At 37.7% G+C, this 26637-nt stretch overlaps 1 protein-coding gene across 1 annotated transcript in view; it reads left to right on the forward strand.

The window, feature by feature from the left end:
• The first annotated feature begins 875 nt into the window (after positions 1 to 875).
• alpi.1 (alkaline phosphatase, intestinal, tandem duplicate 1) overlaps positions 876 to 26637 on the forward strand; it is a 51943-nt gene continuing 26181 nt past the window's right edge. Inside the window, exons 1-3 of the mRNA XM_031822210.1 lie at positions 876 to 888; positions 999 to 1865; positions 26537 to 26637. The exon at positions 26537 to 26637 is cut by the window's right edge and continues 25 nt beyond it. Of these exons, the coding sequence (XP_031678070.1) occupies positions 876 to 888; positions 999 to 1865; positions 26537 to 26637 (981 nt within the window). The remainder of the gene's footprint in view (positions 889 to 998; positions 1866 to 26536) is intronic.

Consider the following 26637-nt stretch of genomic DNA (forward strand, 5'->3'; position numbering starts at 1 on the left):
GGGGCCTTTCTAGCTACATGCACGCCCCCCCTGAGTAAATAAACCAGGGTCTGACCTCAAACCCCATTGGTGGAACTGTTGACCTCCTTATTGGGTAACATGTTCCCTCATGTGCGGTAACTGGAACGTCACGCCCCGGTGACCGTGCAGGAAAGATTACCCTCGGTGCCTGAGCAGGCAGGCGTCCTTTAGGAAAAGAAACCACTCGCACCGTCAAGTCAGCAGGACACACACACACACAGCCTCTCCTTAATGGTGAAACTGCCGCGTCTGTCAGGAAAAGAAAACACCAGCATGGTCAAGTCAGCAGACATACAGACACAAACAGACGTTGACCACCATGCACAACCACACAGACTCTCTCCACGTTAATAAAGGAGACGTTGACCACCATAAAATGCTGACAGTCTCGTTCTCATTTCACTATCTGGCAGCGGGTATCTATGCATGTCTATGTGCCCGGTCGATGGAGGGTTATTATATGGTGAAAATAAATGAAACAGCTGGAGGTAATTTGGTTTCAATGGAGTTTGAATGTGATTAAATAGGTTAGCTCTTTCCTGGTATTTATATGTTAATGTACTATGTCTAGGACAACATGACATTTTTTATTTCAATTTAGATTTATGTTGTTACTAACATCACTTCCCAATGGAGATGTCTTTTGAAGTAGAGAAAATACAGGTTAGATTGAGAGTTGACTAAAGAGTACAGTTTTTTTTCTCACTAGGATCGCCATCAAATCCTTCTTGGATACTACTGCCTTCTCGTCCCCTTTTGTATCAGTATATCTATTATATCAGTATCGATTACATCAGTATATCTGTCAAGGCTGTGGGTAACTGGTGAAAGGAGTCAGGCGCAGGAGAGCTGAGATGCGTGGACAAGGTATTTAATACAAGATAACACCAGTATAAACACAATACTATGGTGCGGAAAAATACCGGTACCACGAAATAAAACAGGTATAATAACAAAACCTGGCAACAAAATACCAGCCGTCAGATACCAGCCGTCAGATACCAGCCGTCAGATACAGCCGTCAGATACCAGCCGTCAGATACCAGCCGTCAGATACCAGCCGTCAGATACCAGCCGTCAGATACCAGCCGTCAGATACCAGCCGTCAGATACCAGCCGTCAGATACCAGCCGTCAGATACCAGCCCTTCAGATACCAGCCGTCAGATACCAGCCGTCAGATACCAGCCGTCAGATACCAGCCGTCAGATACCAGCCGTCAGATACCAGCCGTCAGATACCAGCCGTCAGATACCAGCCGTCAGATACCAGCCTTCAGATACCAGCCTTCAGATACCAGCCTTCAGATACCAGCCTTCAGATACCAGCCGTCAGATACCAGCCGTCAGATACCAGCCTTCAGATACCAGCCTTCAGATACCAGCCTTCAGATACCAGCCTTCAGATACCAGCCGTCAGATACCAGCCGTCAGATCCAGCCTTCAGATACCAGCCGTCAGATACCACCGTCAGATACCAGCCTCAGATACCAGCCGTCAGATACCAGCCTTCAGATACCAGCCGTCAGATACCAGCCGTCAGATACCAGCCTTCAGATACCAGCCTTCAGATACCAGCCTTCAGATACCAGCCGTCAGATACCAGCCGTCAGATACCAGCCGTCAGATACCAGCCGTCAGATACCAGCCGTCAGATACCAGCCTTCAGATACCAGCCGTCAGATACCAGCCTTCAGATACCAGCCGTCAGATACCAGCCGTCAGATACCAGCCGTCAGATACCAGCATTCAGATACCAGCCGTCAGATACCAGCCGTCAGATACCAGCCGTCAGATACCAGCCGTCAGATACCAGCCGTCAGATACCAGCCGTCAGATACCAGCCGTCAGACGGACCAAAGCGCAGCGTGGTTGTTTTGATTCATGTTTTAATAAATCACTTCACATGAACAAACTAACAAAAACAAGAAATGTGAAAACTCAAAACAGTCCTATCTGGTGCAAACACAGAGACAGGAACAATCACCCACAAACACACAGTGACACCCAGGCTACCTAAGTATGATTCTCAATCAGAGACAACTAATGACACCTGCCTCTGATTGAGAACCATACTAGGCCGAAACATAGAAATACCCAAATCATAGAAAAACAAACATAGACTGCCCACCCAACTCACGCCCTGACCATACTAAATAATGACAAAACAAAGGAAATAAAGGTCAGAACGTGACAAGCATATCTATTATGTCAGTATATATTATATCATCATATGTATTATATCAGTATATCTATATGTCTATTATATCAGTATATCTATATATTTATTATATCAGTGTATCTATTATATCCGTATAACTATTATATCAGTATAACTATATATTTATTATATCAGTATATCTATATATCTATTATGTCAGCATATCTATATATATATTATATCAGTATATCTATATATTTATTATATCAGTATATCTATATATATATCTTATGTCAGCATATCTATATATATATATATATTATATCAGTATATCTATTATATCAGTATATCTATATATCTATTATATCAGTATATCTATATATCTATTATATCAGTATATCTATATATCTATTATATCAGTATATCTATTATATCAGTATATCTATATATCTATTATATCAGTATATCTATTATATCAGTATATCTATATATCTATTATATCAGTATATCTATATATCTATTATATCAGTATATCTATATATCTATATATCTATTATATCAGTATATCTATATATCTATTATCAGTATATCTATATATCTATTATATCAGTATATCTATATATCTATTATATCAGTATATCTATATATCTATTATATCAGTATATCTATATATCTATTATATCAGTATTCTATATATCTATATAACTATTATATCAGTATAACTATATATTTATTATATCAGTATATCTATATATCTATTATGTCAGCATATCTATATATATATTATATCAGTATATCTATATATTTATTATATCAGTATATCTATATATATATATTATGTCAGCATATCTTATATATATATTATATCAGTATAATCTATTATATCAGTATATCTATATATCTATTATATCAGTATATCTATATATCTATTATATCAGTATATCTATATATCTATTATATCAGTATATCTATTATATCAGTATATCTATATATCTATTATATCAGTATATCTATATATCTATTATATCAGTATATCTATTATATCAGTATATCTATATATCTATTATATCAGTATATCTATATATTTATTATATCAGTATATCTATATATCTATTATATCAGTATATCTATATATCTATTATATCAGTATATCTATTATATCAGTATATCTATATATCTATTATATCAGTATATCTATATATCTATTATATCAGTATATCTATATATCTATTATATCAGTATATCTATATATCTATATCAGTATATCTATATATTTATTATATCAGTATAACTATATATCTATTATATCAGTATATCTATATATCTATTATATCAGTATATCTATATATTTATTATATCAGTATAACTATATATCTATTATATCAGTATATCTATATATTTATTATATCAGTATATCTATATATTTATTATATCAGTATAACTATTATATCAGTATATCTATATATTTATTATATCAGTATATCTATATATCCATTATATCAGTATATCTATATATCTATTATATCAGTATATCTATATATCTATTATATCAGTATATCTATATATTTATTATATCAGTATATCTATATATCCATTATATCAGTATATCTATTATATCAGTATATCTATATATCTATTATATCTATATATCTATTATATCAGTATATCTATATATCCATTATATCAGTATATCTATATATCTATTATATCAGTATATCTATTATATTAGTATATCTATACATCTATGAAATCAGTATATCTATTATATCAGTATATCTATACATCTATGAAATCAGCATATCTATTATATCAGTATATCTATATATCTATTATATCAGTATATCTATATATCTATTATATCAGTATATCTATATATCTATTATATCTATATATCTATTATATCAGTATATCTATTATATCTATTATATCAGTATATCTATATATCTATTATATCTATTATATCAGTATATCTATATATCTATTATATCAGTATATCTATATATCTATTATATCTATTATATCAGTATATCTATATATCTATTATATCAGTATATCTATATATCTATTATATCTATTATATCAGTATATCTATATATCTATTATATCTATTATATCAGTATATCTATATATCTATTATATCTATTATATCAGTATATCTATATATCTATTATATCAGTATATCTATATATCTATTATATCTATTATATCAGTATATCTATATATCTATTATATCTATTATATCAGTATATCTATATATCTATATATCTGTTATATCAGTATATCTATATATCTATTATATCAGTATATCTATATATCTATTATATCTATATATCTATTATATCAGTATATCTATTATATCTATTATATCAGTATATCTATATATCTATTATATCTATTATATCAGTATATCTATATATCTATTATATCTATTATATCAGTATATCTATATATCTATTATATCAGTATATCTATATATCTATTATATCTATTATATCAGTATATCTATATATCTATTATATCAGTATATCTATTATATCAGTATATCTATATATCTATTATATCAGTATATCTATATATCTATTATATCAGTATATCTATATATCTATATCAGTATATTATATCTATTATATCAGCATATCTATATATCAGTTTCTATTATATCAGTATATCTATATATCTATTATATCAGTATATCTATATATCTATTATATCAGTATATCTATATATCTATTATATCTATTATATCAGTATATCTATATATCTATTATATCAGTATATCTATTATATCAGTATATCTATATATCTATTATATCTATATATCTATTATATCAGTATATCTATTATATCTATTATATCAGTATATCTATATATCTATTATATCTATTATATCAGTATATCTATATATCTATTATATCAGTATATCTATATATCTATTATATCAGTATATCTATATATCTATTATATCAGTATATCTATTATATCAGTATATCTATATATCTATTATATCAGTATATCTATATATCTATTATATCAGTATATCTATATATCTATATCAGTATATCTATATATCTATTATATCAGCATATCTATATATCAGTATATCTATTATATCTATTATATCAGTATATCTATATATCTATATCAGTATATCTATATATCTATTATATCAGCATATCTATATATCAGTATATCTATTATATCTATTATATCAGTATATCTATATATCTATTATATCAGTATATCTATATATCTATTATATCAGTATATCTATATATCTATTATATCTATATATCTATTATATCAGTATATCTATTATATCTATTATATCAGTATATCTATATATCTATTATATCTATTATATCAGTATATCTATATATCTATTATATCTATTATATCAGTATATCTATATATCTATTATATCAGTATATCTATATATCTATTATATCTATTATATCAGTATATCTATATATCTATTATATCAGTATATCTATTATATCAGTATATCTATATATCTATTATATCAGTATATCTATATATCTATTATATCAGTATATCTATATATCTATATCAGTATATCTATATATCTATTATATCAGCATATCTATATATCAGTATATCTATTATATCTATTATATCAGTATATCTATATATCTATTATATCAGTATATCTATATATCTATTATATCAGTATATCTATATATCTATTATATCAGTATATCTATATATCTATTATATAAGTATATCTATTATATCAGTATATCTATATATTTATTATATCAGTATATCTATATATCCATTATATCAGTATCTATATATCTATTATATAAGTATATCTATTATATCAGTATATCTATATATTTATTATATCAGTATATCTATATATCTATTATATCAGTATATCTATATATCTATTATATCAGTATATCTATATATCTATTATATCAGTATATCTATATATCTATTATATCAGTATATCTATATATCTATTATATCAGTATAACTAAATATCTATTATATCAGCATATCTATTATATCAGCATCTCTATTATATCAGTTTAACTATATATATATTATATCAGTATATCTATATATCTATTATATAAGTATATCTATATATTTATAATATCAGTATATCTATATATCTATTATATCAGTATATCTATATATCTATTATATTAGTATATCTATATATCTATTATACCGATATATATATATTTATGCCAGTATATCTATATATCAAATATATCAGTATATCTATTATATCAATCTATTTTATCAGTACATCTATTTTATCAGTACATCTATTATATCAGTATATCTATATATCTATTATATTAGCATTTTTTTTATATCAGCATATCTATTACATCAGTATCCATCAAATCTATTATGTAAATAGATACTCTGGATCCCACTGCACACCCCTGCAGTAGAACCAGTACTGGCAGTAGTCACAGTACACCCCTGCAGTAGAACCAGTACTGGCAGAAGTCACAGCACACCCCTGCAGTAGAACCAGTACTGGCAGTAGTCACAGTACACCCCTGCAGTAGAACCAGTACTGGCAGAAGTCACAGCACACCCCTGCAGTAGAACCAGTACTGGCAGAAGTCACAGCACACCCCTGCAGTAGAACCAGTACTGGCAGAAGTCACAGCACACCCCTGCAGTAGAACCAGTACTGGCAGAAGTCACAGCACACCCCTGCAGTAGAACCAGTACTGGCAGAAGTCACAGCACACCCCTGCAGTAGAACCAGTACTGGCAGAAGTCACAGCACACCCCTGCAGTAGAACCAGTACTGGCAGAAGTCACAGCACACCCCTGGCACCTCGTACCTACACTCCCGCGGGGAGCTTGCTGGCGGATCAGGCTCCCCACAGTGTGCACAGCAGTTGGTGTCTTCTTATATATGAAAACATTTCAATTAAGCGCATCAAATTGATTAACGTGGTTTTGCAAAATGTAGAGGTACTACAGCAACAATAGTAATTGATACAACTGTGAGAAACCAACAGATTATAAAGCACCTGAGAGTGGTGTCATGGGTGGTGTGACAGAGGTGGCCGGTGGAGCTTTTCACTTCCTTTTCTGTGCTGCGTTGTGAGACAAAAAATAGTGCTAGACAGAGCATGAATACCCTTTTTACCTTTTCATATATCAATACCCCTGGAGGAAGCTGCAGAAGTTTTGGAGGAGGTGGACATGCCTTGATGGCTGGTGCTATGGACTGTTTATATGGACTGTATATATGGACTGTATATATGGACTGTATATATGGACTGTATATATGGACTGTTGATATGGACTGTTGATATGGACTGTTGATATGGACTGGTGCTATGGACTGTTGATATGGACTGTATATATGGACTGTTGATATGGACTGTTGCTATGGACTGTTGATATGGACTGTATATATGGACTGTTGATATGGACTGTATATATGGACTGTATATATGGACTGTTGATATGGACTGGTGCTATGGACTGTTGATTTGGACTGTATATATGGACTGTATATATGGACTGTTGATATGGACTGGTGCTATGGACTGTTGATTTGGACTGTATATATGGACTGTATATATGGACTGGTGCTATGGACTGTTGATTTGGACTGTATATATGGACTGTAGATATGGACTGTTGATATGGACTGTATATATGGACTGTTGATATGGACTGTTGATATGGACTGTTGATATGGACTGTAGATATGGACTGTATATATGGACTGTTGATATGGACTGTATATATGGACTGTATATATGGACTGTTGATATGGATTGGTGCTATGGACTGTTGATATGGACTGTATATATGGATTGGTGCTATGGACTGTATATATGGACTGTATATATGGACTGTATATATGGACTGTTGATATGGACTGTTGATATGGACTGTAGATATGGACTGTATATATGGACTGTATATATGGACTGTATATATGGACTGTTGATATGGACTGTAGATATGGACTGTATATATGGACTGTTGATATGGACTGTATATATGGACTGTATATATGGACTGTATATATGGATTGGTGCTATGGACTGTATATATGGACTGTATATATGGACTGTATATGGACTGTTGATATGGACTGTATATATGGACTGTTGATATGGACTGTATATATGGACTGTTGATATGGACTGTATATATGGACTGTTGATATGGACTGTATATATGGATTGGTGCTATGGACTGTATATATGGACTGTATATATGGACTGTATATATGGACTGTTGATATGGACTGTATATATGGACTGGTGATATGGACTGTATATATGGACTGTATATATGGACTGTATATATGGACTGTATATATGGACTGGTGCTATGGACTGTATATATGGACTGTATATATGGATTGGTGCTATGGACTGTATATATGGACTGTATATATGGACTGTTGATATGGATTGGTGCTATGGACTGTTGATTTGGACTGTATATATGGACTGTAGATATGGACTGTATATATGGACTGTATATATGGACTGGTGCTATGGACTGTTGATATGGACTGTTGATATGGACTGTTGATATGGACTGTATATATGGACTGTATATATGGACTGTAGATATGGACTGGTGCTATGGACTGGTGCTATGGACTGTTGATATGGACTGGTGCTATGGACTGGTGCTATGGACTGTTGATATGGACTGTTGATATGGACTGGTGCTATGGACTGTTGATATGGACTGTATATATGGACTGTATATATGGACTGTTGATATGGACTGATGCTATGGACTGTTGATATGGATTGGTGCTATGGACTGTTGATATGGACTGTTGATATGGACTGTTGATATGGATTGGTGCTATGGACTGTATATATGGACTGTTGCTATGGATTGGTGCTATGGACTGTATATATGGACTGTTGATATGGATTGGTGCTATGGACTGTTGATATGGATTGGTGCTATGGACTGTTGATATGGACTGTATATATGGACTGTATATATGGACTGTTTATATGGACTGTATATATGGACTGTATATATGGACTGTTTATATGGACTGTATATATGGACTGTTGATATGGATTGGTGCTATGGACTGTTGATATGGACTGTTGATATGGACTGTTGATATGGACTGGTGCTATGGACTGTTGATATGGACTGTATATATGGACTGTATATATGGACTGTTGATATGGACTGATGCTATGGACTGTTGATATGGATTGGTGCTATGGACTGTATATATGGACTGTATATATGGACTGGTGCTATGGACTGTAGATATGGACTGTATATATGGACTGTTGATATGGACTGGTGCTATGGACTGTTGATATGGACTGTATATATGGACTGTATATATGGACTGTTGATATGGACTGTATATATGGACTGTATATATGGACTGGTGATATGGACTGTATATATGGACTGGTGCTATGGACTGTATATATGGACTGGTGCTATGGACTGTATATATGGACTGTATATATGGACTGGTGATATGGACTGTATATATGGACTGTTGATATGGATTGGTGCTATGGACTGTATATATGGACTGTATATATGGACTGTATATATGGACTGTATATATGGATTGGTGCTATGGACTGTATATATGGACTGTATATATGGACTGTATATATGGACTGTATATATGGACTGTATATATGGACTGGTGCTATGGACTGTATATATGGACTGTATATATGGACTGTATATATGGACTGTATATATGGACTGTATATATGGACTGTTGATATGGATTGGTGCTATGGACTGTATATATGGACTGTTGATATGGACTGTATATATGGACTGTATATATGGACTGTATATATGGACTGGTGCTATGGACTGTATATATGGACTGTATATATGGACTGTTGATATGGATTGGTGCTATGGACTGTTGATATGGATTGGTGCTATGGACTGTATATATGGACTGTATATATGGACTGTATATATGGACTGTATATATGGACTGTAGATATTTAAAGAGAGAAAAAAAGTTTGAACATTTATAGATTTATTAAAACATAAACAGTCATATATTTCTTAATTTGACACGTGTTTACCTGTGGAGGTGGCTGTATTCAATTTGCAGAGGGCAGGGACACCACCACTAAGGTGGTGTAACCAGGGGAGACGAAGGAGGCAGTCGGTCCAGAGGATGCCGCGTTGGTGGTGACAGACAAGGGGGAGTGGTGTGCATCGTGGTGGTGGTGGACGAAACCGCAGAGGATGGCTTGGAGGAGCTGGTGTTTGTAATGGTTGGGTTGAGGGGACGACGATGGGTGTGCCCGGGAGAGTAGGCATGTGGCCTTCTTCTGCAGCTGGGGGCTCCGGCAGCTCTTACAGGGGTTACACACTGGGAGGCACTGGCGGTGGTGACTCGGCTGTCAGGAGTGGTTGCAGCCACCCGCTGCAGCAGAGGCGATGGCGTCAACTGTCTCATCCATGGCAGCCCTCTCCTGTTCCTTCTGTGTTCTGAGGGAAGGCCGATGCTCTTTCTCCTCTGCCTCGGCCCTCTCCTTCTCACCCCTCTCCTGGGACTGGAGCTGGGACTGGGGCTAGAGCTGGGACTGGGACTAGAGCTGGGACTGGAGCAGGGACTGGGACTGGAGCTGGGACTGGGACTGGGACTGGAGCAGGGACTAGGACTGGAGCAGGGACTGGGACTGGAGCTGGGACATGGACTGGAGCTGGGACTGGGATTGGGACTGGAGCAGGGACTAGGACTGGAGCTGGGACATGGACTGGAGCTGGGACTAGGACTGGAGCTGGGACTGGAGCAGGGACTAGGACTGGAGCTGGGACTGGAGCAGGGACTAGGACTGGAGCAGGGACTAGGACTGGAACTGGGACTGGAGCATGGACTAGGACTGGAGCAGGGACTAGGACTGGAGCTGGGACTGGAGCAGGGACTAGGACTGGAGCAGGGACTAGGACTGGAGCAGCGACTGGAGCAGGTAATAGGACTGGAGCTGGAACTGGAGCAGGGACTAGGACTGGAGCTGGGACTGGAGCAGGGACTAGGACTGGAGCTGGGACTGGAGCAGGGACTAGGACTGGAGCTGGGACTGGAGCAGGGACTAGGACTGGAGCAGGGATAGGACTGGAGCTGGGACTGGAGCAGGGACTAGGACTGGAGCAGGGACTGGGACTGGGACTGGAGCTGGGACATGGACTGTAGCAGGGACTGGAGCAGGGACTGGGACTGGAGCTGGAACTGGGACTGGAGCAGGGACTAGGACTGGAGCTGGGACTGGAGCAGGGACTAGGACTGGAGCAGGGACTGGGACTGGAGCTGGGACATGGACTGTAGCAGGGACTGGGACTGGAGCTGGGACTGGGACTGGAGCAGGACTGGGAATGGAGCAGGGACTGGAGCTGGGACTGAGGGTCCTTCTGTGGTCGCTGGGGAGGAAGTGTTGATGGATGGCACAGTGCTGCTGGTTCCAGGAGAGGCGGTGACCCGGTAGGGACCGAGACGGCATTAAATGGGACCCTTCAATGGCTGAAGGGGAACAAGCCAAACTTCTTAAACCCTTCGGGTAGCGGAATACTCTGGCAAATTCTGATTTGTTGACCATGTAGGAGTGGTTAAATTGGCTGAGGTCTCCAGCTACCTTGGAGAACTATATATATATATATAACCTTTATTTAACTAGGCAAGTCAGTTAAGAACAAATTCTTATTTTCAATGACGGCCTAGGAACAGTGGGTTAACTGCCCGTTCAGGGGCAGAACGACAGATTTTGTACCTTGTCAGCTCAGGGGTTTGAACTTGCAACCTTCCGGTTACTAGTCCAACGCTCTAACCACTAGGCTACCCTGCCGCCCAACTATGCCAAAGTATGCCAAGTCCAGAGGCTGAAGGACGTGGGTGCAGTGTGGTGGAAGACAAAGAAGTATAGCTCCTTCCCTTTGTGCCACCGTGAGCACCTCCGGGTCCATGTGGCTCTTGTAACCAATCAAAAGAGGAGAAGGAGAGGACGCTCCTTCACTGCATGCTTAGTGAAGTGCTGAAACCACTTCTTGAACAGGTCCCTGTCAATGTAGCCACTGGTTGACCATCCATACAAGGTTTGTGTCACAAAAATCTATTATATAAGTATATATATTATCTGTATATCATTCATATCTATTATATCAGTTTATTTTATATCAGTATCTATTATATCAGTATATCTATTATATCAGTATATCTATCTATATATCAGTATCTATTATATCAGTATATCTATATATCAGTATCTATTATATCAGTATATCTATATATCACTATCTATTATATCAGTATATCTATATATCAGTATCTATTATATCAGTATATCTATATATCAGTATCTATTATATCAGCTTCTATTAAATCAAATCAAATCAAATTTATTTATATAGCCCTTCGTACATCAGCTGATATCTCAAAGTGCTGTTCAGAAACCCAGCCTAAAACCCCAAACAGCAAGCAATGCAGGTGTAGAAGCACGGTGGCTAGGAAAAACTCCCTAGAAAGGCCAATACCTAGGAAGAAACCTAGAGAGGAACCAGGCTATGTGGGGTGGCCAGTCCTCTTCTGGCTGTGCCGGGTGGAGATTATAACAGAACATGGCCAAGATGTTCAAATGTTCATAAATGACCAGCATGGTCGAATAATAATAAGGCAGAACAGTTGAAACTGGAGCAGCAGCACAGTCAGGTGGAAGTTGAAACTGGAGCAGCAGCATGGCCAGGTGGACTGGGGACAGCAAGGAGTCATCATGTCAGGTAGTCCTGGGGCATGGTCCTAGGGCTCAGGTCCTCCGAGAGAGAGAAAGAAAGAGAGAAGGAGAGAATTAGAGAACGCACACTTAGATTCACACAGGACACCGAATAGGACAGGAGAAGTACTCCAGATATAACAAACTGACCCCAGCCCCCCGACACATAAACTACTGCAGCATAAATACTGGAGGCTGAGACAGTATATCTATATATCAGTATCTATTATATCAGTATATCTATTATATCTATATCAGTATATCTATTATATCAGTATATCTATTATATCAGTATATCTATATATCTATTATATCAGTATATCTATTATATCAGTATATCTATTATATCAGTATATCTATTATATCAGTATATCTATTATATCAGTATTTCTATTATATCAGTATATCTATTATATCAGTATCTATTATAGTAGTATATCTATTATATCAGTATATCTATTATATCAGTATATCTATCTATATATCAGTATCTATTATATCAGTTTATCTGTTCAATCAATATATATTATATCAGTATATCTATATATCTATTATATCAGTATATCTATATATCTATTATATCAGTATATCTATTATATCTATATATCTATTATATCAGTATATCTATATATCTATTATATCAGTATATCTATATATCTATTATATCAGTATATCTATTATATCTATATATCTATTATATCAGTATATCTATTATATCAGTATATCTATATATCTATTATATCAGTATATCTATATATCTATTATATCAGTATATCTATTATATCAGTATATCTATATATCTATTATATCAGTATATCTATTATATCTATATATCTATTATATCAGTATATCTATATATCTATTATATCAGTATATCTATTATATCAGTATATCTATATATCTATTATATCAGTATATCTATATATCTATTATATCAGTATATCTATTATATCAGTATATCTATATATCTATTATATCAGTATATCTATTATATCAGTATATCTATATATCTATTATATCAGTATATCTATATATCTATTATATCAGTATATCTATATATCTATTATATCAGTATATCTATTATATCTATATATCTATTATATCAGTATATCTATTATATCAGTATATCTATATATCTATTATATCAGTATATCTATATATCTATTATATCAGTATATCTATATATCTATTATATCAGTATATCTATATATCTATTATATCAGTATATCTATTATATCAGTATATCTATATATCTATTATATCAGTATATCTATATATTTATAATATCAGTATATCTATATATCTATTATATCAGTATATCTATATATCTATTATATCAGTATATCTATATATCTATTATATCAGTATATCTATATATCTATTATATCAGTATATCTATTATATCAGTATATCTATATATCTATTATATCAGTATATCTATTATATCAGTATATCTATATATCTATTATATCAGTATATCTATTATATCAGTATATCTATATATCTATTATATCAGTATATCTATTATATCAGTATATCTATATATCTATTATATCAGTATATCTATATATCTATTATATCAGTATATCTATTATATCAGTATATCTATTATATCCGTATCTATTATATCAGTAAATCTATTATATCAGTAAATCTATATATCTATTATATCAGTATCTATTATATCAGTATATCTATTATATCCGTATCTATTATATCAGTATATCTATTATGTCAGTATATCTATATATTTATTATATCCGTATCTATTATATCAGTATGTTTACATATAACTCCTTTGCCAGCTGTGGTTGTGTCTCTTTGTGACTGTTTCTAATTGTATGTGTGTGTGTGTGTGTGTGTGTGTGTGTGTGTGTGTGTGTGTGTGTGTGTGTGTGTGTGTGTGTGTGTGTGTGTGTGTGTGTGTACAGTATGTGTGCCTGTGCCTATTTCTTTCTCTCCTTCTCATGAACCCTCTGAGTCCCTCTTCGGGTTCCTCACGAATAAATTCAAAGAAATAACCTACATATAGCTAGCTACAAAGCCCCACAACCTGAGAAACTGACAGAACATACCTAACAGGGTTATGTTCACAAAGATAGAGAACAACAATTATTAGTCTGACTTCAAGTGTGCTGCTGTGGTGAAGAGAGAGAACAGGAATGGGCCATCTAGCTTTCAAAGCACTGGGATATTTCTGACGTGGACGTGTGTCAATGGTCAAAACCAAAAGGTGAGTGGTGTTTTTATTTTGTTTTTCTCCTTCCCCCTCTCTTTAACACAATAAAATGAGGAGCTACGCTGTGGAAGTAGGGGGATGGAAGCTAGCTAGTGTTTACGTCCATAATTTATGACTTCTGTAATTCCCAGAGGTGAGAAACTTTGCCAGCCATTGTTGTGGAAGGCGTTTTAAGAGGCAGATTGCAGATCTGGTGTTTAACGGTCACATAGAGAGGGATACAAGACTTACATAGAATGTCTCAACGTCAGAGATTCTGAGGACCAAGACACTGTACAGACCAAGATACTGTATGTACCAAGATACTGTATGTACCAAGATACTGTACGGACCAAGATGCTATATGGACCATGATACTGTACAGATCAAGATGCTGTACGGACCATGATACTGTACGGACCAAGATGCTGTACGGACCATGATACTGTACGGGCCAAGATGCTGTTCGGACCATGATACTGTACGGACCAAGATGGTGTACGGACCATGATACTGTACAGACCAAGATGCTGTACGGACCATGATACTGTACGGGCCAAGATGCTGTTCGGACCATGATACTGTACGGACCAAGATGCTGTACGGACCAAGATGCTGTAATGTCCTAGGGCACAAGGGGCAAGATGAGGCTTGTGGCGCTGTACCTGCTAGTCTTTTCTGTGGATGCTGCTGCTCTGCAGTATATATATATATATATATATATATATTCAGGTGTTGTATCTTGGTTGACAATTTAATGGGCACACATCCATAATGAGGAGCAAACATGAATAGCAGAGTGGTGAGCAGAGTGGAAATTCTAATGTGATTATAAATACTGTAGAACAGTTGTCACAAACCTTTTTTTCAGTCAAGATCATTTTCTGTGTCAAACTGCAGGCCGAGATCTACCGCTCAGATTTTTTTCAAAATTACTTGCAACATGAACTAATTAAAAACAGTTCTGTAGCAATGAGGTTTGTGCAGTAAGCTTTAGGCCCATTACATTATTACTGCATTCTGGCGAGGCTTAAATTGAAAATAACATAGGTATTTGATTACACTGATCATGTGTTGTATTACTTGTGAGGCACAGTTCTCCTCCCTCCCTCCCTCCCCTCCCTCCCTCCCTCCCTCCCTCCCTCCCTCCCTCCCTCCCTCCCTCCCTCCCTCCCTCCCTCCCTCCCTCCCTCCCTCCCTCCCTCTCTCACAGATTTGTGCCTTTCCAAATCATGTCCAATCAATTGAATTTACCACAGGTGGACTCCAATCAAGATGAAGAAGCATCTCAAGGATGATCAACTGAAACAGGATGCACCTGAGCTCAACTTTGAGTCTCATAGCAAAGGGTCTGAATACTATTTTGGTTTTAAAAAAATGTATACATTTGCAAAACAACCTGTATTCACTTTGTCATTATGGGGAATTGTGTGTAGATTGCTGAGGATAACAAAACAATAAAATAATCAATTTTAGAATAAGGCTGTAACGGTGCAACATCTGGAAAATGTCAAGGTTTCAGAATACTTTCCGAATGCACTGAAGCGCTCCATTACTCTCTCCCTCTTTCTCTCTTCATATATCTCTCCATTACTCTCTCCCTCTCCCTCTCTTCATATATCTCTCCATTGCTCTCTCTCTCTTCATATATCTCTCCTTAACTCTCTATCTCTCTCTCTTCATATATCTCTCCATTACTCTCTCTCTCTCTCTCTCTCTCTCTTCATATATCTCTCCATTCCTCTGTCTCTCTCTCTCTCTCTCTTCATATATCTCCCCATTGCTCTCTCTCTCTTCATATATCTCTCCTTAACTCTCTATCTCTCTCTCTTCATATATCTCTCCATTACTCTCTCTCTCTTTCATATATCTCTCCATTACTCTCTCTCTCTTCATATATCTCTCCATTACTCTCTCCCTCTCTTCATATATCTCTCCATTGCTCTCTCTCTCTCTTCATATATCTCCCCATTGCTCTCTCTCTCTTCATATATCTCTCCTTAACTCTCTATCTCTCTCTCTTCATATATCTCTCCATTACTCTCTCTCTCTTTCATATATCTCTCCATTACTCTCTCTCTTTCTCTCTTCATATATCTCTCCATTACTCTCTCTCTCTCTCTTCATATATCTCAAATCAAATCAAATCCAATTGTATTTGTCACATACACATGGTTAGCAGATGTTAATGCGAGTGTAGCCAAATGCTTGTGCTTCTAGTTCCGACAATGCAGTAATAACGAACAAGTAATCTAACTAACAATTCCAAAAAAACTACTGTCTTATACACAGTGTAAGGGGATAAAGAATATGTACATAAGGATATATGAATGAGTGATGGTACAGAGCAGCATAGGCAAGATACAGTAGATGATATCGAGTACAGTATAACATATGAGATGAGTATGTAAACAAAGTGGCATAGTTAAAGTGGCTAGTGATACATGTATTACATAAGGATGCAGTCGATGATATAGAGTACAGTATATACGTATGCATATGAGATGAATAATGTAGGGTAAGTAACATTATATAAGGTAGCATTGTTTAAAGTGGCTAGTGATATATTTACATCATTTCCCATCAATTCCCATTATTAAAGTGGCTGGAGTTGAGTCAGTGTCATTGACAGTGTGTTGGCAGCAGTCACTCAATGTTAGTGGTGGCTGTTTAACAGTCTGATGGCCTTGAGATAGAAGCTGTTTTTCAGTCTCTCGGTCCCAGCTTTGATGCACCTGTACTGACCTCTCCTTCTGGAGGCGACCTCGCCTCCTTCTCGCCTTCTGGATGACAGCGGGGTGAACAGGCAGTGGCTCGGGTGGTTGATGTCCTTGATGATCTTCCTGTCCTTGATGATCTTCCTGTGACATCGGGTGGTGTAGGTGTCCTGGAGGGCAGGTAGTTTGCCCCCGGTGATGCGTTGTGCAGACCTCACTACCCTCTGGAGAGCCTTACGGTTGAGGGCGGTGCAGTTGCCATACCAGGCGGTGATACAGCCCGCCAGGATGCTCTCGATTGTGCATCTGTAGAAGTTTGTGAGTGCTTTTGGTGACAAGCCGAATTTCTTCAGCCTCCTGAGGTTGAAGAGGCGCTGCTGCGCCTTCTTCACGATGCTGTCTGTGTGAGTGGACCAATTCAGTTTGTCTGTGATGTGTATGCCAAGGAACTTAAAACTTGCTACCCTCTCCACTACTGTTCCATCGATGTGGATAGGGGGGTGTTCCCTCTGCTGTTTCCTGAAGTCCACAATCATCTCCTTAGTTTTGTTGACGTTGAGTGTGAGGTTATTTTCCTGACACCACACTCCGAGGGCCCTCACCTCCTCCCTGTAGGCCGTCTCGTCATTGTTGGTAATCAAGCCTACCACTGTTGTGTCGTCCGCAAACTTGATGATTGAGTTGGAGGCGTGCGTGGCCACGCAGTCGTGGGTAAACAGGGAGTACAGGAGGGGGCTCAGAACGCACCCTTGTGGGGCCCCAGTGTTGAGGATCAGCGGGGAGGAGATGTTGTTGCCTACCCTCACCACCTGGGGGCGGCCCGTCAGGAAGTCCAGTACCCAGTTGCACAGGGCGGGGTCGAGACCCAGGGTCTCGAGCTTGATGACGAGCTTGGAGGGTACTATCGTGTTGAATGCCGAGCTGTAGTCGATGAACAGCATTCTCACATAGGTATTCCTCTTGTCCAGATGGGTTAGGGCAGTGTGCAGTGTGGTTGAGATTGCATCGTCTGTGGACCTATTTGGGCGGTAAGCAAATTGGAGTGGGTCTAGGGTGTCAGGTAGGGTGGAGGTGATATGGTCCTTGACTAGTCTCTCAAAGCACTTCATGATGACGGATGTGAGTGCTACGGGGCGGTAGTCGTTTAGCTCAGTTACCTTAGCTTTCTTGGGAACAGGAACAATGGTGGCCCTCTTGAAGCATGTGGGAACAGCAGACTGGTATAGGGATTGATTGAATATGTCCGTAAACACACCGGCCAGCTGGTCTGCGCATGCTCTGAGGGCGCGGCTGGGGATGCCGTCTGGGCCTGCAGCCTTGCGAGGGTTAACACGTTTAAATGTCTTACTCACCTCGGCTGCAGTGAAGGAGAGACCGCATGTTTTCGTTGCAGGCCGTGTCAGTGGCACAGTATTGTCCTCAAAGCGGGCAAAAAAGTTATTTAGTCTGCCTGGGAGCAAGACATCCTGGTCCGTGACTGGGCTGGATTTCTTCCTGTAGTCCGTGATTGACTGTAGACCCTGCCACATGCCTCTTGTGTCTGAGCCGTTGAATTGAGATTCTACTTTGTCTCTGTACTGGCGCTTAGCTTGTTTGATAGCCTTGCGGAGGGAATAGCTGCACTGTTTGTATTCGGTCATGTTACCAGACACCTTGCCCTGATTAAAAGCAGTGGTTCGCGCTTTCAGTTTCACACGAATGCTGCCATCAATCCACGGTTTCTGGTTAGGGAATGTTTTAATCGTTGCTATGGGAACGACATCTTCAACGCACGTTCTAATGAACTCGCACACCGAATCAGCGTATTCGTCAATGTTGTTATCTGACGCAATACGAAACATCTCCCAGTCCACGTGATGGAAGCAGTCTTGGAGTGTGGAGTCAGCTTGGTCGGACCAGCGTTGGACAGACCTCAGCGTGGGAGCCTCTTGTTTTAGTTTCTGTCTGTAGGCAGGGATCAACAAAATGGAGTCGTGGTCAGCTTTTCCGAAAGGGGGGCGGGGCAGGGCCTTATATGCCTCTCCATTGCTCTCTCTCTCTCTCTCTTCATATCTCTCTCCATTGCTCTCTCTCTCTCTCTTCATATATCTCTCCATTACTCTCTCTCTCTCTCCCTCTCTTCATATATCTCTCCATTGCTCTCTCTCTCTCTCTCTTCATATATCTCTCCTTAACTCTCTCTCTCTCTCTCTCTTCATATATCTCTCCATTGCTCTCTCTCTCTTTCTCTCTTCATATGTCTCTCCATTACTCTCTCTCTCTCTTCATATATCTCTCCATTACTCTCTCTCTCTCTCCCTCTCTTCATATATCTCTCCATTACTCTCTCTCTCTTTCTCTCTTCATATATCTCTCCATTACTCTCTCTCTCTCTCCCTCTCTTCATATATCTCTCCTTAACTCTCTCTCTCTCTCTCTTCATATATCTCTCCATTGCTCTCTCTCTTCATATGTCTCTCCATTGCTCTCTCTCTCTCTCTTCATATATCTCTCCATTACTCTCTCTCTCTCTCCCTCTCTTCATATATTTCTCCATTGCTCTCTCTCTCTCTCTCTTCATATATCTCTCCTTAACTCTCTCTCTCTCTCTCTTCATATATCTCTCCATTGCTCTCTCTTCATATATCTCTCCATTGCTCTCTCTCTCTCTCTTCATATATGTCTCCATTACTCTCTCTCTCTTTCTCTCTTCATATGTCTCTCCATTACTCTCTCTCTCTCTCTCTTCATATATCTCTCCTTAACTCTCTCTCTCTCTCTCTTCATATATCTCTCCATTGCTCTCTCTCTTTCTCTCTTCATATATCTCTCCATTGCTCTCTCTCTCTCTCCCTCTCTTCATATATCTCTCCATTGCTCTCTCTCTTTCTCTCTCACATACACACAATCTTGAAAAAAACCATGAAAGAAATCTAGTGACATTTTATTTTTTTATTTTTTTATGTGACATTTTGACAAGTCTCAGACAGGTGGTTTTCGGACACGTGCGAAGTTTCACATGTACATCTTTCCCTCGTGAAAAATATGTATGTTTCACATGATAACTTTTCTCCACATTCACCTATAGCTAGTCTCCCATCTAGGGACCGACCCTGCTTAGCCTCAGAGGTAAACACTAACCCTGTATACACCATAAACACTAACTCTGTATATACAATTAAACACATAACCAGTTTGGTTATGGACTCGGTATTATGTGGGTTTTTAGCATCTTATGTGGACAATGGCTTCACTCCTGCTGTGTAGTCACTCACGTGTTCTTCTCTTTTATTTATTTATTTAACCTTTATTTAACTAGGCAAGTCATTTAAGAACAAATTCTTATTTTCAATGACAGCCTAGGAACAGAAGGGTTAACTGCCTTGATCAGGGGCATAAAGACAGATTTGAACCTTGTCAGCTCGGGGGTTTGAACTTGCAACCTACCCTGGCGACCCTCTTAATGTCACTTTACTGGACACTTTCCCAACATACCACCCTGCATCCACCAAGCCACCCAAGCAGGGTTGGTCCTGGTCGGTCCCTGGATGGGAGACTAGCTATAGTGTTTAATGGTGTAAATATGGTTAGTGTTTAATGGTGTGTTCAGGGTTAGTGTTTAATGGTGTAAATATGGTTAGTGTTTAATGGTGTATATATGGTTAGTGTTTAATGGTGTATATATGGTTAGTGTTTAATGGTGTGTTCAGGGTTAGTGTTTAATGGTGTAAATATGGTTAGTGTTTAATGGTGTGTACAGGGTTAGTGTTTAATGGTGTGTTCAGGGTTAGTGTTTAATGGTGTATTCAGGGTTAGTGTTTAATGGTGTAAATATGGTTAGTGTTTAATGGTGTGTTCAGGGCTAGTGTTTAATGGTGTGTACAGGGTTAGTGTTTAATGGTGTGTACAGGGTTAGTGTTTAATGGTGTGTACAGGGTTAGTGTTTAATGGTGTGTACAGGGTTAGTGTTTAATGGTGTATTCAGGGTTAGTGTTTAATGGTGTAAATATGGTTAGTGTTTAATGGTGTGTTCAGGGTTAGTGTTTAATTGTGTATACAGAGTTAGTGTTTAATGGTGTGTACAGGGTTAGTGTTTAATGGTGTATTCAGGGTTAGTGTTTAATGGTGTAAATATGGTTAGTGTTTAATGGTGTGTTCAGGGTTAGTGTTTAATGGTGTATTCAGGGTTAGTGTTTAATGGTGTAAATATGGTTCGTGTTTAATGATGTGTACAGGGTTAGTGTTTAATGGTGTGTTCAGGGTTAGTGTTTAATGATGTGTTCAGGGTTAGTGTTTAATGGTGTGTTCAGGGTTAGTGTTTAATGGTGTATTCAGGGTTAGTGTTTAATGGTGTGTTCAGGGTTAGTGTTTAATGGTGTGTTCAGGGTTAGTGTTTAATGGTGTGTTCAGGGTTAGTGTTTAATGGTGTAAATATGGTTAGTGTTTAATGGTGTATATATGGTTAGTGTTTAATGGTGTATATATGGTTAGTGTTTAATGGTGTGTTCAGGGTTAGTGTTTAATGGTGTAAATATGGTTAGTGTTTAATGGTGTGTACAGGGTTAGTGTTTAATGGTGTGTTCAGGGTTAGTGTTTAATGGTGTATTCAGGGTTAGTGTTTAATGGTGTAAATATGGTTAGTGTTTAATGGTGTGTTCAGGGCTAGTGTTTAATGGTGTGTACAGGGTTAGTGTTTAATGGTGTGTACAGGGTTAGTGTTTAATGGTGTGTACAGGGTTAGTGTTTAATGGTGTGTACAGGGTTAGTGTTTAATGGTGTATTCAGGGTTAGTGTTTAATGGTGTAAATATGGTTAGTGTTTAATGGTGTGTTCAGGGTTAGTGTTTAATGGTGTATACAGAGTTAGTGTTTAATGGTGTGTACAGGGTTAGTGTTTAATGGTGTATTCAGGGTTAGTGTTTAATGGTGTAAATATGGTTAGTGTTTAATGGTGTGTTCAGGGTTAGTGTTTAATGGTGTATTCAGGGTTAGTGTTTAATGGTGTAAATATGGTTAGTGTTTAATGGTGTGTACAGGGTTAGTGTTTAATGGTGTGTTCAGGATTAGTGTTTAATGATGTGTTCAGGGTTAGTGTTTAATGGTGTGTTCAGGGTTAGTGTTTAATGGTGTATTCAGGGTTAGTGTTTAATGGTGTATTCAGGGTTAGTGTTTAATGGTGTGTTCAGGGTTAGTGTTTAATGGTGTATTCAGGGTTAGTGTTTAATGGTGTGTTCAGGGTTAGTGTTTAATGGTGTGTTCAGGGTTAGTGTTTAATGGTGTGTTCAGGGTTAGTGTTTAATGGTGTGTTCAGGGTTAGTGTTTAATGGTGTATACAGAGTTAGGGTTATAATAAAGTGAGTTTCCATGACATTCCACTCTTTCTCTCTCCACGGTAATAGAGTCTTGGAGCATGAGCGTGTTGACAAGTTCATCATAATAGAATTATCACAGTAAGTCGTCAGTCATCTGCTTAAGAAGTCAGACTTGGTGACTGCCGTACCCTTCTGTGGAAGGGTAAACTCAGAGGGAAAACTCAGCCTGTTAAAACACGCTTTTTTAAGTAAGTAATTAACTTCACGGACGTGAGTTGTTGGTGGAAGAGAAGCCGTGTTAAGACCGGCAGATCTTGTGGTATTTCCACTTGTCTTGATGGAAACTCAGCAACTCTCTCTAAATAAACCAGCCTTCTTTTTAGAGTCTAGAGACAGATCCCTCATTATAATAGACAGACGCGCCTCCACAAGCTCAGAGGCTCCCGTGTCTGCGCTGGTATTTTGGTTGGTGTTGGTGCACGTAGAAATAGAAGGGCTTGAACGCAGTGGTGGAAAAAAGTACCCAATTGTCATACTTGAATAAAAGTAAAGACACCTTAATAGCAAATGACTCAAGTAAAAGTAAAAGTCACTCAGTAAAATACTACTTGAGTAACAGCCTAAAAGTATTTGGTTCTAAATATACTTAAAGTATCAAAAGTAAATGTAATTTTGCTCAAATATACTGAAAGTGTAAATCATTTTAAATGAGAGAAAAGCAGACGGCACCATTTTCTTATTTTTACACTCAGACATCATTTACAAAATATGCATGTGTGTTTAGTGAGTCCGCCAGATCAGAGGCAGGAGGGATGACCATGTGTTGTCTTGATAAGTGCCGTGAATTGGACAATTTTCCTGTCTTGCTAAGCATTCAAAATGTAACGAGTACTTTTGGGTGTCACGTAAAATGTATGGAGTAAAAAGTACATTATTTCCTTTAGGAATGTAGTGAAGTAAAAGTTGTCAAAAATGCAAATAGTAGATTAAAAAACATGAGCTGGCGCACACGCAGAGAAAATAGTTTGTGTGGAGGTGCTGACCAAACTATCAAAATAAAGAAAGTGGCACACTCCATGTAAAATATAAATAGTAAAGACAGATACCCCACAAAAATACTTAAGTAATACTTTAAAGTATTTTTACTTAAGTACAGATACCCCACAAAAATACTTAAGTAGTACTTTAAAGTATTTTTACTTAAGTACAGATACCCCACAAAAATACTTAAGTAATACTTTAAAGTATTTTTTACTTAAGTACAGATACCCCACAAAAATACTTAAGTAATACTTTAAAGTATTTTTACTTAAGTACAGATACCCCACAAAAATACTTAAGTAATACTTTAAAGTATTTTTACTTAAGTACAGATACCCCACAAAAATACTTAAGTAGTACTTTAAAGTATTTTTACTGAAGTACTTTACACCACTGCTTGAGCACACAACCCCCTCCCATTCAAGTCAATGTTCTGTAATGGAGCTTTGACTTGCCTGTTAAATAAAAGTTAAACATTTCCCCCCATTCTAGTTATTCTGTTACCATGGTGGTACATGTTCTGTTAGCCAAATCATGTGACGCCCCTCTGCTCTGATACCTCTTTTTGATTAGGCTTGATTAGGCACACTGTACACGTGACTAACCACAATCTGCTACTCTGCGTGTGAGTCACTGGCGAAATGGCAGAGGTTTCTCATGGCAACAGGGATAACAGGATGCAGTCCCCTCTACAAGCCTTTTGGGTTTTTTGTTCACATCAACATTCGACATTCAACATCAAGACCCAAACCTTAGAGTCAGTCAGTGGTTGTAGGAGGAACAATGTTGGTTCCTGTCACCTCGTTTCACACGCTAACTGTTGTCTTTGTGTGATTAAAAAAAAATATATTAACACCACAGGCAATCTCCACTACCTCACGGAAGAAAAATGCCACCCACTTTATATCCCATTACTTCCCATCAAAACAGCCAACATTTCGGGATTATTTTCTACCGTACGGTAGAAGGTCTTTTACATGAAAGGAACACATTTCACATTGTTGTGGATTGAATTTCCCCTTTAAAGCAAAGGAAATTTGACATTTGAACCTTTTCCAACATGAAAAACACAGCTCAGATCATGACTCAATAAATTATCCCCAAAGAATAAGAATGGGGAATTGTACATTCTCACATTTTTAAGAAATGAAAAGAGTCATTTGTGATTTGCACTACAGTACGTCAATGCCAACACACATTGGGCAGCCATTTTTCCTTTCTGTTAAATGAACTACCATATAAAAATACCCATTAGAGCATTTCCCACATCAAAGAATCAATTCCATTTTAAATAATACACATTTTTAGAGAGTGAGCTGGAGGGAAGAGAGAGAGAGAGGGGGGGGGGGGCAAGCCTTTTAAGAGAAAGGGGCTCCTCTGAGTGTGGAACGATACTGGAGGAGTTTGGTCTTGTGTGGTCCCTGCTTCCCCTTTCTCTCTCTCTCTCTCTCTCACTCTGCCTAAGCCTATGAGCTGGCTAGGGCCCTTAGCTTACAGCACACCCTGAGCTTTTAAAAGGCTGGGCTGGAGGTCTGAGGAGGTACACTCTCCTCTCCTCCTGAGTGCTGTGTGGGTCGGTGGGACAGCTTTTCCATCCTCCAGGCCAGTGATGCAGGCATCACCACAACGCTGGGCCTTCAGGCTGCTCCCTCTCCTCCTGGCCTCTCTCCTGCTTGCCGTTACCGGGAGTATTGTCACAGCTGAAGGTGAGGATTCAGGACCCAGCAGTGGCTTTGTCCCTGCCGGTAATATTACCAGTGGTCTGGGTGGACGGGCGGATGGGGCTCACAGCTAACCTCAGCCGTGGTTAGTCTCACAGCTAACCTCAGCCGTGGTTTGTCTCACAGGTATTTTACCCTGATGACGACAGCTTGCCTGTTGAAATGGTGGTTATTAAATCATTGCATCCGAGCTCCTAGTCTGTGAGGATCTCCTTTTCTTTTTACATTTTTAAAGTCATCTCACATGTAAGCTTAGGCTTGGTTCGTCTCACAGGTAACCTCAGCTGTGGTTCGTAAGTAATTGTGGTCAGGTGTGTGAGTGGAGAGAAAGAAAGTGTGTGTCTGTGTGTGTGTGTGTGTGTGTCAGATCCAGCTTATGTAAATTGTTATGACACAACGGGATGGATGGACTGTTTGTCTTTCCGTTGTTTTTGTGTGCAGTCTTCCTCACACCATCAGGACTGCTGCCACTATTCTGAGACATCAAGGTGTTTCTTAACTGGTTTTGTCCTTTTTGATGCCTCCTCAGAACCCAAGTCCCCTAGGAAAAATGTCTACTCAATTGTCTCAACTGTAACGTGCTTTTGTGTTTTTGTTTTCATGTAGAGGAGCTGGAGAAAGAGAGGGACCCAGCCTATTGGAATGCTCAGGCCAAGGAGACACTCCAAGCCGCGCTGAGACTCCGCCCCCGAGTGCACCGCGCCAAG

This window comes from Oncorhynchus kisutch, linkage group LG4 (genome assembly GCF_002021735.2).
Source record: "Oncorhynchus kisutch isolate 150728-3 linkage group LG4, Okis_V2, whole genome shotgun sequence".
NCBI lineage: Eukaryota > Metazoa > Chordata > Actinopteri > Salmoniformes > Salmonidae > Oncorhynchus > Oncorhynchus kisutch.